This window comes from Taudactylus pleione, unplaced genomic scaffold, assembly GCF_031769625.1.
Source record: "Taudactylus pleione unplaced genomic scaffold, aTauple2 ptg000112l, whole genome shotgun sequence".
NCBI classification, from domain to species: Eukaryota; Metazoa; Chordata; class Amphibia; order Anura; family Myobatrachidae; genus Taudactylus; species Taudactylus pleione.
In genome coordinates this window covers 385,761-402,844 of record NW_028284514.1, presented here as the reverse complement: position 1 = coordinate 402,844, position 17,084 = coordinate 385,761, and the positions used below count along the sequence as shown (strand labels likewise).

The following is a 17,084-nucleotide window of genomic DNA, read 5'->3' as shown; positions in this document are numbered from 1 at the left end:
TAAGGGTTAGGCACTAGGAGGGAGAGTTAGGGTTAGGCACTAGGAGGGACAGTTAGGGTTAGGTATTAGGAGGGACAGTTAGGGTTAGGCACTAGGAGGGACATATAGGGTTAGTCACTGGGAATGACAGTTAGGAGGGTTAGGCACTAGGAAGGACAGTTAGGGTTAGGCACTAGGAGGGACAGTTGGGGTTAGGCACTAGGAGGGACAGTTAGGGTTAGGCACTAGGAGGGACAATTATGGTTAGGCACTAGGAGGGACAGTTAGGGTTAGGCACTAGGAGGGAGGGTTAGGGTTAGGCACTAGGAGGGACAGTTAGGGTTAGGCACTAGGATGGACAGTTAGGGTTAGGCACTAGGAGGGACAGATAGGGTTAGGCACTAGGAGGGACAGTTAGGGTTAGGCACTAGGAGGGACTGTTAGGGTTAGGCACTAGGATGGACAGTTAGCAGGGTTGGGCACTAGAAGGGACAGTAAGGGTTAGGCACTAGGAGGGACAGTTAGGGTTAGGCACTAGGAGAGATGGATAGGGTTAGGCACTAGGAGGGAGGGTTAGGGTTAGGCAATAGGAGGGAAGGTTAGGCAATAGGAGGGACAGTTAGGGTTAGGCACTAGGAGGGACAGTTAGGGTTGGGCCCTAGGAGGGACAGATAGGGTTAGGCACTAGGAGGGACAGTTAGGGTTAGGCACTAGGAGGGACAGTTGGGGTTAGGCACTAGGAGGGACAGTTAGGGTTAGGCACTAGGAGGGACGTTAGGCAATAGGAGGGACAGATAGGGTTAGGCACTAGGAGGGACAGATAGGGTTAGACACTAGGAGGGACAGTTAGGGTGAGGCACTAGGAGGGACAGTTAGGGTTAGGCACTAGGAGGGACAGTTAGGGTTAGCTATTAGGAGGGACAGTTAGGGTTAGGCACTAGGAGGGACATATAGGGTTAGGCACTGGGAAGGACAGTTAGGGTTAGGTATTAGGAGGGACAGTTAGGGTTAGGGACTAGAAAGGACAGTTAGGGTTAGGCACTAGGAGGGACAGTTAGGGTTAGGTATTAGGAGGGACAGTTAGGGTTAGGGACTAGAAAGGACAGTTAGGGTTAGGCACTAGGAGGGACAGTTAGGGTTAGGCACTAGGAGGGACAGTTAGGGTTAGGCACTTGGAGGGACAGTTAGGGTTAGGCACTAGGAGGGAGGGTTAGGGTTAGGCACTTGGAGGGACAGTTAGGGTTAGGCACTAGGAGGGACAGTTAGGGTTAGGCACTAGGAGGGACAGATAGGGTTAGGCACTAGGAGGGACAGTTAGGGTTAGGCACTAGGAGGGACAGTTAGCAGGGTTAGGCACTAGGATGGACGGTTAGGCACTAGGAGAGACGGATAGGGTTAGGCACTAGGAGGGAGGGTTAGGGTTAGGCAATAGGAGTGAAGGTTAGGCACTAGGAGTGACAGTTAGGGTTAGGCACTAGGAGGCACAGTTAGGGTTAGGTACTAGGAGGGTCAGTGAGGGTTAGGCACTAAGAGGGACAGTTAGGGTTAGGCACTAGGAGGGACAGTTAGGGTTAGGTACTAGGAGGGACAGTTAGGGTTAGGCACTAGGAGGAACAGTTAGGGTTAGGTACTAGGAGGGACAGTTAGGGTTAGGCACTAGGAGGGAGGGTTAGGGTTAGGCACTTGGAGGGACGGTTAGGGTTAGGCACTAGGAGGGACACTTAGGGTTAGGCACTAGTTGGGACAGTTAGGGTTAAGCACTAGGAGGGACAGTTAGGGTTAGGCACTAGGAGGGACAGTTAGGGTTAGTCACTAGGAGGGACAGTTAGGGTTAGGCACTAGGAAGGACAGTTATGGTTTGGCACTAGGAGAATGGGTTAGGCACTAGGAGAGTAAGTTAGGGCTAGGCACTGGGACAGACTGTTAGGGTTAGGTACTAGGAGGAACAGTTAAGGTTAGGCACTAGGAGGGACAGTTAGGAGGGTTAGGCACTAGGAGGGACAGTTAGGGTTAGGCACTAGGAGGATCAGTTAGGGCTATGCTCCAAGGGGAGGGTTAGAGTGAAGATTAGAGTTAGAAAATAAGTTGACCATTTTGACCATGTCAACCTTTTGTACCTGTCAACCTACTGACTGTCTACCAGTTGGTGTCTACCTAGACACTGTCAACCTTTTTACTGTAGATCTTAATCCACACCCGTTAGCCTCTAGTAAGCCCATGCACTACCCAGTGCTGACTTTTTTGGGAGAGAGATACCATACAAAGGATTCCCAATTTGGTGCTTTCGAATAGTACATGCACCATTGGACAGCAAGTGCTGTATTGCACAAACAATTTATACACCCCCTTAGATGCTGTGTATACCCCCTCACACACTGCACAATACCTTATACACCCCCTTAGATGCTGTTTATACCCCGTCACATACTGCACAATACCTTATACACCCCCTTAGATGCTGTGTATACCCCCTTGCACACTGCACAAACACTTTATCCACCCCCTTAGATGCTGTGTATAACCCCTCACACACTGCACAATACCTTATACACCCCCTTAGATGCTGTGTATACCCCCTCACACACTGCACAATACCTTATACACCCCCTTAGATGCTGTGTATACCCTCTCACACACTGCACAATACCTTATACACCCCCTTAGATGCTGTGTATACCCCCTCACACACTGCACAATACCTTATACACCCCCTTAGATGCTGTGTATACCCCCTCACACACTGCACAATACCTTATACACCCCCTTATATGCTGTGTATACCCCCTCACACACTGCACAATACCTTATACACCCCCTTAAATGCTGTGTATACCCCCTTGCACACTGCACAAACACTTTATCCACCCCCTTAGATGCTGTGTATACCCCCTCACACACTGCACAATACCTTATACACCCCCTTAGATGCTGTTTATACCCCGTCACATACTGCACAATACCTTATACACCCCCTTCGATGCTGTGTATACCCCCTTGCACACTGCACAATACCTTATACACCCCCTTAGATGCTGTGTATACCCCCTCACACACTGCACAATACCTTATACACCCCCTTAGATGCTGTGTATACCCCCTCACACACTGCACAATACCTTATACACCCCCTTAGATGCTGTGTATACCCCCTCACACACTGCACAATACCTTATACACCCCCTTAGATGCTGTGTATACCCCCTCACACACTGCACAATAACCTTATGCACCCCCTTAGATGCTGTGTATACCCCCTCACACACAATACAGTATGTGCTGCACATATAGGGTTGTCACACTAACCTCTCAATCTCTTTCATAGCGCATTGCTGGCCGGCAGGTCACTGAAAATATCATGTACTTTGGAAGATCAGTAACTGGAAATTTAAACAAACAGGACAACCTCACTGAGCTGGCTGTGGGGGGTGATGGGAGAGTTCTTATACTGAGGTGAGAAAAAGGAATTATTACTGTCACCTGCTTTCTCCATCTTCCCGGGGTGTGCCACAAACAACACACATTACAGAGTGTATTAGCATTCATTCTGCATCTAGCCCTAACACTAACCGTCACCTAACCCTAATCCTGCCTGCAGCCTTACACTAACCATCACCTAGCCCTAATCCTAACTGCAGCCTTACACTAACCATCACCTAACTCTAATTCTAACTACAGCCTTAGACTAACCATCACCTAACCCTAATCGTAACTACAGCCTTAGACTAACCATCACCTAACCCTAATCCTAACTGCAGCCTTACACTAACCATCACCTAACTCTAATCCTAACTGCAGCCTTACACTAACCATCACCTAACCCTAATCCTAACTGCAGCCTTACACTAACCATCACCTAACTCTAATCCTAACTGCAGCCTTACACTAACCATCACCTAACCCTAATCCTAACTGCAGCCTTACACTAACCATCACCTAACTCTAATCCTAACTGCAGCCTAACTCTAACCATCACCTAACCCTAATCCTAACTGCAGCCTCACACTAACCATCACCTAACCCTAATCCTAACTACAGCCTTAGACTAACCATCACCTAGCCCTAATCCTAACTGCAGCCTTACACTAACCATCACCTAGCCCTAATCCTAACTACAGCCTTACACTAACCATCACCTAACCCTAATCCTAACTGCAGCCTTACACTAACCATCACCTAGCTCTAATCCTAACTGCAGCCTTACACTAACCATCACCTAGCCCTAATCCTAACTGCAGCCTTACACTAACCATCACCTAATCCTAACTGCAGCCTTACACTAACCATCACCTAACCCTAATCCTAACTACAGCCTTACACTAACCATCACCTAGCTCTAATCCTAACTACAGCCTTACACTAACCATCACCTAACCCTAATCCTAACTACAGCCTTACACTAACCATCACCTAGCTCTAATCCTAACTGCAGCCTTACACTAACCATCACCTAGCCCTAATCCTAACTGCAGCCTTACACTAACCATCACCTAATCCTAACTGCAGCCTTACACTAACCATCACCTAACCCTAATCCTAACTACAGCCTTACACTAACCATCACCTAGCTCTAATCCTAACTGCAGCCTTACACTAACCATCACCTAGCTCTAATCCTAACTGCAGCCTTACACTAACCATCACCTAACCCTAATCCTAACTGCAGCCTTACACTAACCATCACCTAATCCTAATCCTAACTGCAGCCTTACACTAACCATCACCTAACCCTAATCCTAACTGCAGCCTTACACTAACCATCACCTAACCCTAATCCTAACTGCAGCCTTACACTAACCATCACCTAGCCCTAATCCTGACTGCAGCTTTACACTAACCATCACCTAACCTTAATCCTGACTGCAGCCTTACACTAACCACAGCCTAAATCTAACCTTAATCGCAGCCTAACCCTAATCCTAACTGCAGCCTTACACTAACCGGAGCCCACAGGAAAGATTGCGTAGATAGGGAACCAGTAAGGTGTGGAATATGGTTAGTCAGCAGCATAAATACAGGAGTACACTGGAGTAAGGCTGAGGGATCTGACTCTCTGACAGCATCCTGCCACTGTGTGAGACTTACATAGGCAGTGTCTAGATCAGACTTCATGCCCTTCTGACATCAGAGGTTAGCTAAATAATTGTTTAAGTTATTACAGATCTTGTACAGCCCCCAAAGTGACCCTGGACAAGGAAGGATGGCTGTATGCTGTAGGGAGCTCACCATACCAAGCAGGAGCCCAGGCATGACTAGGGGCAGGAAGCCTCCAATGGGCTAAGTAAGTTATAGACGTTCACAACTTTCTTAGAGATGACTCTGAACACTCTATAAATGGCTCTTCTGGAAATTGGACATAGAATTGCTTGAGGAGGCAAGGAGTATGAATGTCAGAGGCTTTTATCCAAGCTCATTCTTGCAGTCCACAAGGAAACAGAGGTTCATTTTATAGAAATTGGGATCCAGGATCTTTTTGACTTTGTATTCCTCTTGTTTTTGAACTTGGACAGGAGCAGTTGGAGACAAAAGTCAGCCTTGGAATTCTTTGTCCTTGGTTGGAATGTGATGACCAGTTGAGTGGGGAGAACAAGAGGGACCATCTGGCTTGATGGGGGTAAAGTCATTGGGTAGATTCTAAATACAATAGATTTTGAGGTCCATGAAAATTATTACAGTACAGGTAGCAACCTCAAGGAGATGTTTCAATTTGTATTTTGAGAGATTAAAAGCAAAGACTTCCTTTGTACGATCCCGTAATTCATTTCTGCAGTGTAAAACTTCTTAGAAAAAGCCCACAGCGGTGTAACTTACTGTACAAGGTACTAAGTGTTGGAACAGGACCTCACCAAAATCTAAAGCGGAAGCATCGATTTCAAGATAAAAAGGCAGATTAGAGTCTCCTTAACTGAGGATTGGCGCAAACATACCGTAAAAGCTTTTCCAACTGTTGGAAAGATTCAATGACTATGACTGGCCATATTTTAGACTACACAGATTTGCTAATCGGAGTGGAATGTCTTTTTATCTTTTAATGAACTGTCTGTCATAAATGGTGAACATGTGGAAATGTTGAGTAAACTTTAATCCAAATGGTTGTGGTCAACCTTTGAAGGCTTTCAGTTTCTTCAAATCCATCTGAAGGCCAGTGCAAGAGCGGATGTACAATAGCCCGTGAATGAAACCGAGGATTGTTCAAAGTGACATTACTGAATTTTAGAACACAACTGATTCTCTCAAAGGGAAGCGAGGACTCGCGTGGTTTCTAGGATCTGACAAATACTGAGAAAAGTTTAAAATGTTGTCTAAGTTAATGAAAACAAATTTATACAGAAGACCTTGTTGGTGAAGTCTCTGAAACACAACTGTGGTGTTGCCAAATCTAAAAGGCATACCTGGTGATGGTGCCAACCTTGGTATTGAATGCCATCTTCCATTCATCACTGGTTTGATGACGTTGAGTTTGTACGCCCTCCGGAAATACAATTTACTATAAATCACTAGCGCACGCAGGGGGGGTTTCCGAGTACCCAGAAACCCCCCCTGACCAACCAAATTTTTTTTTTTATAGACGGAGACAGTCTTGTCTCCGTCTCGGGCTGTAACCCGGGTGGCCGTACAGAGGGGGAAATGCTCTGTGGGAGTTCTCTGGAGAGAGGTCTGTCCGGCAGCTGCTGCAATGTGTATTTGCCGGGCGCCCGCTGTGTTGTATATCAGCGGTGCACCCGGCTGTCCTGGCTACTGTGAAGGTTGATGCTAGATCCCCTTTCCATAGGTACATCTACGGAAGGGGATCTATCCACAACCCTTCTGCGAGCTCCGCCTCCCCCGACTCCAGCTTGGCGCACTGGCTTTGAGGAGAGTCATGACGTCTCTCCAGAGAACTCCCACAGTGCTGACGAGGGATGGAGGAGCTGTTGGGCGCGGCGCGGCGCGGGAAGGCGGCAAGTCACTGAGAGGCTCAAACCCTGAAGAGTCAGGTCAGTTCACTCTTGTTACTAGTGTTGGCCCGGGTAGGTGGTATGTGTGTTGTATGTGTTTGTGTGTGTGTGTGTGTGTGTGATGTATGTGTGTGTGTGTGTGATGTATGTATGTGTGTGTGTGTGTGACATTGAAGTCCTGGAGGGGGAAGGGTGTTTGGGATGTATGTGTGTGAGACATAGGAGTCCCAGGGAAAAGGGAGGATCAGTACGGCCACCCGAGCAGCAGCCTGGCAACTAGGGTGTGTGTAAATCTGCTATGTGCATGTATGCAAGTATGTTGTGTGTGTATGTTATGTGTGCATGTTTGCTGCGTGTGTCACACACACACACATATATATATATATGTGAGATCAATGGAAGATTAAATTTGTTATTTTAGCGATATGATATAAATAATATGTACATTTCCAGAAGTCTCCATCCTTTTCTTATTTTCACAAATAATTTAGCCTCAGCTGGATAAGTGTATGGCTGGGTAAATATTCTTTCAACGTTCTCATTAATGGACTCATGTATGGCTTAGGTCTCAGGTACAGGCAGTGGGTGAACCCGACCACAGGCTGGAGACATACCTGGTACCATATCTATGGCACAATCCTAACCCCAACAAGTTTAGTTTTGAGGGAACTGACTTTATTGAGGCAAGAACCATGGCAGCTGTTTCCCCAGGCCAGGACCTCACTAGTTTGCCCACATAATATGGGAGAATCTGTCTGAAGCCTCAGAAGTCCTGCACTGATTGGACTTTTGACTGTTGATGGAAACTTGCAGCCATTGACTCCCAGCCGGGCTCATAATGACTCTACAAAAAGCAATCTATAAAAGCTGAACAATTATGTAACAGAGCAAGAGGAGAGGTCCACTCCAAAGCTTGAATGCCAATTTGTCTTTTTTAGGGCAAAAAATCCCCAGCAACAGCTCCCAGTGTATAGCGCAATGATTCAGTAACTCACTGCATGATCACAGTCTTCTTTAGGAAGGCTTTGAATTTTTAGTATAGAAACTGTAGCGGCTGCAACCGGATACTAAGCAAAGCCGCAGATATACCAGGATTTCCAGCAGGCGGGAGGAATTTAAGCAGAATGCCAGCCAATGGAGGCATTGTATGAGATGTTGCTCCTGGTTGTCTGCTCCAGAATTCAGGGGCCTGGGCAGATCCTTAGGAGACAGAGGTCAGAGCAGGCCAGGTCTGGGACACACAGCACAGAAAATGCTGGAGATAAGGGCTCTATTTATTAACATTATTTTTACTAAAATAAAGTGATAAATGCGGTTTTGTGTTGTCACACCCTTGTCACATTATGTTAGTATCACCTGTAGTTATTACAGGGCAATTGGAGTAGAATTCGTAAAATTCTACTCCAACCCCTGATTATCACTTATTTTTAGTAAAGCAGATCGCATTTCCCATAACTGTAATGGGAAATGTGATCCGACCAAAGTTACTAAAAATAAATTGTAAAAAAATACCGGGGAAAGCTCTGTGATAATAACGCCACCTGGAGGTGGCGTTATCCAGGGTCTCCCCCGGTTACTGGCCTCCTGCTCCGCTCTAACGGGGAGAGCAGAGCCGGGAGTCGGTCCCAGTAATCAGCTGTGTGGTCTAAACAGACCCCACCACTTTGTGACCTCCTCTCCATGGCATATCTTTCTTATTTCTTTTTGACCGCCCTTTAATTTCTGTGGCCTTACTACCCTATCTGATATCCCTCCTGTCACTCATTGGGGTCTTACTACCCTATCTGATATCCCTCCTGTCACTCATTGGGGTCTTACTACCCTATCTGATATCCCTCCTGTCACTCATTGGGGTCTTACTACCCTATCTGATATCCCTCCTGTCACTCATTGGGGTCTTACTACCCTATCTGATATCCCTCCTGTCACTCATTGGGGTCTTACTACCCTATCTGATATCCCTCCTGTCACTCATTGGGGTCTTACTACCCTATCTGATATCCCTCCTGTCACTCATTGGGGTCTTAGCATCCCTGTGAAAACCAGACATTCATTTATTTCTGTCTCAAAACATCACAGGAACATCTCCCTGTGATTACTGCTGCACCTGATGCACTCACCTGTTCTGCTAGGCCAATGGGTAGAGACCCCTCCCTATATCAGCTAACTCCTGTGTGTAACCCACTCCCTGAACACTGTGTTCCTAGCCTGGATACTGTAGTTCTGTCAGGTTGCGGCCTAGGATCAGCTGTTACTCACCGCAGTGCCCGGCTTCCCCTGATCCTTCGGGTGGTCAGACGCCAGGTGCAGCGGCGGGTAACACGCTGAGCATTATTCTTAGTGCCATGTGGACATCCGTGTGCCACGTCGTGCCTTGGTGACTGTGGTCGCCATCAAGGACGCGGCCATGACAGTTCACATCACCTGACTACCCTCTACCCAATGGTAGCAGGGTAGTGGTCAGCTGACGATGTCCACTTATGATCTGCTACCTTAGGGTATATAGACCTTGAAAAAGCTGCCTAGAGCAGTGAAACGCGTAGGTGACTATCAGCTGACCCTGGACACTTGGACTTGATATCAATATCACCTGGCTTTTGGCATCATTGGCACTATTCACTTGGTGGCTGCCGCTTTGGATTTTGGATTATATCATTAACATCACCCACGTTTAACTATCTGGTCCGGTCATCTGCGTTGGCCAACCTCAGTGTGGGACCATCGCTAATTCAGGACAGTGTGGACCTTTTCATCTCGTGGGTAATAATACAGCACCGGTGTGCTGCTGAATTGGACTGCCTTGACCAAATAGCATTTCAGGAATATTTACTGCCATTCATCATTAGTGCTTCAGGACAATATACATCATTAGTGCTCCAGGGTTCAACATCTATGCTGACTTTGTTGGTTTTATATTCATCTGTGTTTTAAGTTTTTTTAGTTAATTAAAGTGTTACTTATCTATTGTCAATCAGCGCTGTTTGTATTTTGTTTTTCCATATTTATTGGAGATTAACTGTCTCCGTGTTGCAGCTGCTGTGAGAAGCACCTCTTGTCAGCGCCCTCTATATTCATTTATAGACCTCTGCTTGCACCTTAGGGTATAAAGCCTCTCTGGACGGAAGGAAGTTGCCTGTGCAATGTTGCTGCTATCCAGTGTTTACTGCTGCTACCTCGTTCCAGGTTCCCTTTTCATGATATCCTTGTGTGCTGACTAATACCAACTCCTTGTGCAACAGAGCGTCATAACATCTAGCCTGTGTGCTGACTAATACCAACTCCTTGTGCAACACAGCATCATAACATCTAGCCTGTGTGCTGGCTAATACCAACTCCTTGTGCAACAGAGCGTCCTAACATCTAGCCTGTGTGCTGACTAATACCAACTCCTTGTGCAGAAGTGCGTCCCATAACATTCCCCATGTGTACCTATCTAGTACCCTCTTTGTGCGCAATCTTGCGTGTGGAAACCACCCCGGAGTGTATCATCAGCAGCAACCCTTGGCGCAACTCTGTGTCAAACTACCTTCCTTGAGTATTATTACAAGTGCCACCTCTCGGCGCAATTGTGCATCAGAGGACTTCCTCAGTGCTCAAATTGCAAATCTCCTCATTGGTGAAGTCTACTTGTACAGAAGTAGTTCTCCAGGGCCACCGTAGTAAGTTCTCTATTCCCATGGGGAATTCCCGTGGGTACCAGACACCTGACCAAAGGACCGCGAGCTGCCAGCTGGGTGCAGCTAAACCCATATCCCGCTTGGAGGGGGTCACTGGTGAACACCTCCTGGTTGGTTAGACTCCGCACCATTGGTCAGGTCTCGTCAACGTCTGGTGTTCGTGGATGAGGAGATCTTACATACAGGCCCCACACCTCTGAATCCTTCCTCAGCCCAGGACCTCAGCTTTCATCCCCTCAGCAGGGGATTCCACACAGCCGGTCGTGACAAGTTGAAGGCCCCAAGAGTGCTCTGTATCCTGTACTGTGTCCTCCATGACTTCTTGCTACTCCGTTATTCCAGCTAAGTTATAACCTGTTCCTGAGTGTTGCGTCCACTCTGCTGCAGACCTGCTCTCCATCTATTGCTGGGATATTATCAACTACCAGCACCGCAGCGTCCACGCTAGCCTCCTGTATTCCACCTGCCACTGTGTTCCGGTTCTGTCAGCGTTGCAGCTTCCACGCTGCGCACGGATCTGCTGCTCACCTGCTGCTGTGTCTTCACTTCGCCAGCATTACAGCGTTCCCTCTATTCAACACCTTGGAACCATCCACCAGTGTGCTCTGTTACCTGCTAGGCCTGCAGTGCCCATAAGTCAGCTTACCATCGCACTCCAGCCTGCAAGTACACTCTGCTATTTACCTGTGACCTGTATTCACCTGTGGTCTATGCCATATATCCGCTGGGATATTGCATGTTACTTGTTTTGCTGTTCTACTCTGTACTCAGCGGTTATACAGGTATATAATATACTATTATGCTAAGTGGTATTGATTTCCCTGCACTGTGTGCTGTTGTCTTGGGCTGGGTCAGAGAAGGGTGCTGGTTCCAGAGCCGTAGGTCAGTGTGAGGTTTACAGTCTGAACATTAGGGTATTCAGTAGCTGTACTACTTTCCTAACACGCAGTTACTGAGTTCGACACTGATTCCAGTCCCAGGTCTTGTGTCGGAGTGGTGCCAGGGATTCAACTTCCTCAAGTTGTCCCCTGGATAGATAAGACTCCAATTCCTGTTCTGAGTTCCTATTTGCCAGTACTATGCTACTCTGAGTTCTGGGGTCACCCTTGTTGCTTGAGCATTTCCCTGGTTTAGTTGGCCTCCTGAGGTCACTAGGCAATGGAGGTGCCCAGTAAGCTGGGTAATCGCCACAGTTCCATAATAGCTTCCTTGCATAGCACAAGTCTGTGGTTCCTACACTGACATTAGTGACCAGCTTCCTGTGTTACTCATGAACAAGAGTTGATCAAGCCATCTCGTCTCTCATGCATGTCGGCTAGACCCAGGTGTACCGAGCGAGATCTATAAAATAAACAAGCCGTGACACCTCCATGGCTCTGACCCTTACAACCCTATCTGATCTCCCTAAAATGGCTCTGGCCCTTACTACCCTATCTGATCTCCCTCCATGGCTCTGGCCCTCACTACTCTATCAGATCTCCCTCCATGGCTCTGGCCCTTACTACCTTATCTGATCTCCCTCCAATGGCTCTGGTCCTTACTACCCTGTCTGAACTCCCTCCAATGGCTCTGGCCCTTACTACCCTATCTGATCTCTCTCCAATGGCTCTGGCCCTTACTACCCTATCTGATCTCCCTCCAATGGCTCTGGCCCTTACTACCCTATCTGATCTCCCTCCATGGCTCTGGCCCTTACTATCCTATCTGATCTCTCTCCAATGGCTCTGGTCCTTACTACCCTATCTGATCTCCCTCCACGGCTCTGGCCCTAATTACCCTATCTGATCTCCCTCCAATGGCTCTGGCCCTTACTACCCTATCTGATCTCCCTCCATGGCTCTAGTCCTTACTACCCTATCTGATCTTCCTCCAATGGCTCTGGCCCTTACTACCCTGTCTGATCTCTCTCCAATGGCTCTGGCCCTTACTACCCTATCTGATCTCCCTCCAATGGCTCTGGCCCTTACTACCCTATCTGATCTCCCTCCATGGCTCTGGTCCTTACTACCTTATCTGATCTCCCTCCATGGCTCTGGCCCTTACTACCCTATCTGATCTCCCTCCATGGCTCTGGCCCTTACTACCCTATCTGATCTCCCTCCATGGGTCTGGCCTTTACTACCCTATCTGATCTCCCTCCAAAGGCTCTGGCCCTTACTATCCTATCTGATCTCTCTCCAATGGCTCTGACCCTTACTACCCTATCTGATCTCCCTCCAATGGCTCAGGCCCTTACTACCCTATCGGATCACCCTCCATAGCTCTGGTCCTTACTTTCCTATCTGATCTCCCTCCAATGGTTCTGGTTCTTACTACCCTATCTGATCACCCTCCATAGCTCTGGTCCATACTTTCCTATCTGATCTCCCTCCAATGGTTCTGGTTCTTACTACCCTATCTGATCTCCCTCCATGGCTCGGGTCCTTACTACCCTGTCTGATCTTCCTCCAATAGCTCTGGTCCTTACTACCCTGTCTGATCTCCCTCCAATGGCTCTGGTCTTTATTACCCTATCTGATCTTCCTCCAATGCCTCTGGCCCTTACTACCCTGTCTGAACTCCCTCCAATGGCTCTGGCCCTTACTACCCTATCTGATCTACCTCCATGGCTCTGGCCTTTACTACCCTGTCTGATCTCCCTCCAATGGCTCTGGCCCTTACTACCCTATCTGATCTCCCTCCATGGCTCTAGTCCTTACTACCCTATCTGATCTTCCTCCAATGGCTCTGGCCCTTACTACCCTATCTGATCTCCCTCCATGGCTCTGACCCTTACTACCCTATCTGATCTCCCTCCATGGCTCTGGCCCTTACTACCCTATCTGATCTCCCTCCATGGGTCTGGCCTTTACTACCCTATCTGATCTCCCTCCAAAGGCTCTGGCCCTTACTATCCTATCTGATCTCTCTCCAATGGCTCTGACCCTTACTACCCTATCTGATCTCCCTCCAATGGCTCTGGCCCTTACTACCCTATCTGATCACCCTCCATAGCTCTGGTCCTTACTTTCCTATCTGATCTCCCTCCAATGGTTCTGGTTCTTACTACCCTATCTGATCTCCCTCCATGGCTCTGGCCCTTAGTACCCTATCTGATCTCCCTCCAATGGCTCTGGCCCTTACTATCCTATCTGATCTCCTTCCAATGGCTCTGGTCTTTACTACCCTATCTGATCTTCCTCCATGGCTCTGGCCCTTACTACCCTATCTGATCTCCCTCCAATGGCTCTGGCCCTTACTATCCTATCTGATCTCTCTCCAATGGCTCTGGTCCTTACTACCCTCTCTGATCTCCATCATGGCTCTGGTCCTTACTACCCTCTCTGATCTCCCTCCATGGCTCCTTACTACCCTATCTGATCTCCCTCCAATGGTTCTGGTCCTTACTACCCTATCTGATCACCCTCCACGGCTCTGGCCCTTATTACCCTATCCTTTCTCCCTCCAATGGCTCTGGCCCTTATTACCCTATCTGATCTCCCTCCAATGGCTCTGGTCCTTTCCACCCTATCTGATCACCCTCCATAGCTCTGGTCCTTACTACCCTATCTGATCACCCTCCAATGGCTCTGGTCCTTACTACCCTATCTGATCTCCCTCCATGGCTCTGGCCCTTACTACCCTATCTGATCTCCCTCCATAGCTCTGGTCCTTATTACCCTATCTGATCTTCCTCCAATGGCTCTGGCCCTTAGTACCCTGTCTGACCTCTCTCCAATGGCTCTGGCCCTTACTACCCTATCTGATCTCCCTCCATGGCTCTGGCACTTACTACCCTATCTGATCTCCTCCATGGCTCTGGCCCTTACTACCCTAGCTGATCTCCCTCCAATGGCTCTGGCGCTTACTACCCTATCTGATCTCCCTCCATGGCTCTGGTCCTTACTACCCTATCTGATCTCCCTCCATGGCTCTGGTCCTTACTACCCTATCTGATCTCCCTCCAATGGCTCTGGCCCTTACTACCCTGTCTGATCTCTCTCCAATGGCTCTGGCCCTTACTACCCTATCTGATCTCCCTCCAATGGCTCTGGCCCTTACTATCCTATCTGATCTCCTCCATGGCTCTGGCCCTTACTATCCTATCTGATCTCACTCCATGGCTCTGGCCCTTACTACCCTATCTGATCTCACTCCATGGCTCTGGCCCTTACTACCCTATCTGATCTCCCTCCAATGGCTCTGGCCCTTACTACCCTATCTGATCTCCTTCATGGCTCTGGCCCTTACTACCCTATCTGATCTCCCTCCATGGCTCTGGCCCTGATCTCTCTCCATAGCCTACTCTAAGTGTCCTCCCTCCAATGTATTTCCTTATTATTAATTACTTACCCATATTCCTGTGCACCACTGAATGTGATCACACAATGAACGGAGTCGCCTTTGTGTCACCTATCAGGCATTGTATTGGTTGTCAGTGGACTGGAACACAAGGTGATGAAGGCAAATGCTGCATTCAGTTATCAGATCATATATATCCTGCTTATCACTTCCTGACTCTGCCATGGTCATTGCATGATGTCACTGTCTGTCTCTCATACAGGTCCCGTCCAGTCTTGGAAGTCTCAGTGTCTATGAGTTTTGACCCGAGTGAGATTCCCCTTCATTCCTATGAATGTGCCGACCTTCATAATCCAGAGATTGTGATAACAATTACTGTGTGCATTGCCAGACACCTGAAGAACATAGGAGTCTCAGGTGAGTAAAGAGTTAAGAAGGCAGAGACAATTACACAACAATTCATTTACAGGGTACAAAACATTCAAGGTCATATCATTATATATAATGCCAGCAAATGCCAGTATTGAAAATGTGGCCACATGTTAATACAAGTTGGATTATGAACTTCACGCCGCTTCTCACCAAAGACATCATGCACTAGTTTTATCTGCAACATTTTACCGTGGTGCTGGGAGACTCTGCTCCATCCACTATATAGTTCTCAGTCTGTGGCTTCTGTGCTGCTGGGCACCCTGCTCCTCCCACTATATAACTCTCAGTCTGTGGCTTTCTGCTGCCTCAATTCCCCTCCTCACATCATGTCACTGCCCCTATGACATGCAGCTCTGTCCTCACTAACACATCACTCATCTCCTGATATACTCTGTGCTGCTGGGCACCCTGCTCCTCCCACTATATAACTCTCAGCCTGTGACTTCCTGCTGCCTCCATTCCCCTCCTCACATCATGTCCCTGCCCCTGTCACATGCAGTCCTGTCCTCACTGACACATCGCTCATATCCTGATATACTCTGTGCTGCTGGGGCTCTAGTCCTCCCACTATATTACTCTCAGTCTGTGACTTCCTGCTGCCTCCATTCCCCTCATCACATCATGTCACTGCCCCTGTCACACGCAGCCCAGTCCTCACTATTACATTACACATCTGCTGATATACTCTGTGCTGCTGGGGACCCTGCTTTTCCCACTATATAACTCTCAATCTGTGACTTGCTGCTGCCTCTGTTCCCCTCCTCACATCCTGTCACTGACACCTTATCTCCTGATATACTCTGTGCTGCTGGGGGACCCTGCTCCTCACACTATATATCTCACAGTCTGTAACTTCCTGCTGCCCCCATTCCCCTCCTCACATCAAGTCACTGACACCTTGTCTCCTGATATACTCTGTGCTGCTGGGGACCCTGCTCCTCCCACTATATAACTCTCAGTCTGTGACTTCCTGCTGCCTCCATTCCCCTCCTCACATCATGTCACTGCCCCTGTCACATGCAGCCCTGTCCTCACTAACACATCACTCATCTCCTGATATACTCTGTGCTGCTGGGGACCCTGCTCCTCCCACTATATAACTGTCAGTCTGTGACTTCCTGCTTCCTCCATTCCCCTCCTCACATCATGTCACTGCCCCTGTCACATGCAGCCCTGTCCTCACTAACACATCACTCATCTCCTGATATACTCTGTGCTGCTGGGGACCCTGCTCTTCCCACTATATAACTCTCAGTCTGTGGCTTCCTGCTGCCTCCATTCTCCTCACATCATGTCACTGCCCCTGTCACATGCAGCCCTGTCCTCACTAACACATCACTCATCTCCTGATATACTCTGTGCTGCTGGGGACCCTGCTCCTCCCACTATATAACTCTCAGTCTGTGACTTCCTGCTGCCCCCATTCCCCTCCTCACATCATGTCACTGCCCCTGTCACATGCAGCCCTGTCCCCAAACACATCACTTATCTACTGATATACTCTGTGCTGCTGGGGACCCTGCTCCTTCCACTATATAACTCTCAGTCTGTGACTTCCTGCTGCCTCCATTCCCCTCCTCACATCATGTCACTGCCCCTGTCACATGCAGCCCTGTCCTTACTGACACATCACTCATCTCCTGATATACTCTGTGCTGCTGGGGACCCTGGTCCTCCCACTATATAACTCTCAGTCTGTGACTTCCTGCTGCCTCCATTCCCCTCCTCACATCATGTCACTGCCCCTGTCACATGCAGCCCTGTCCTCACTGACACAATC

At 48.4% G+C, this 17,084-nt stretch overlaps 1 protein-coding gene across 1 annotated transcript in view; it reads left to right on the top strand.

Annotated features, from left to right (window-relative positions):
* LOC148525138 (integrin alpha-X-like) overlaps positions 1-17,084 on the top strand; it is a 435,626-nt gene that overhangs the window by 337,274 nt on the left and 81,268 nt on the right. Inside the window, exons 12-13 of the mRNA XM_088471180.1 lie at positions 3,302-3,429; positions 15,135-15,289. Coding sequence (XP_088327306.1) covers positions 3,302-3,429; positions 15,135-15,289 — 283 coding nt within the window. The remainder of the gene's footprint in view (positions 1-3,301; positions 3,430-15,134; positions 15,290-17,084) is intronic.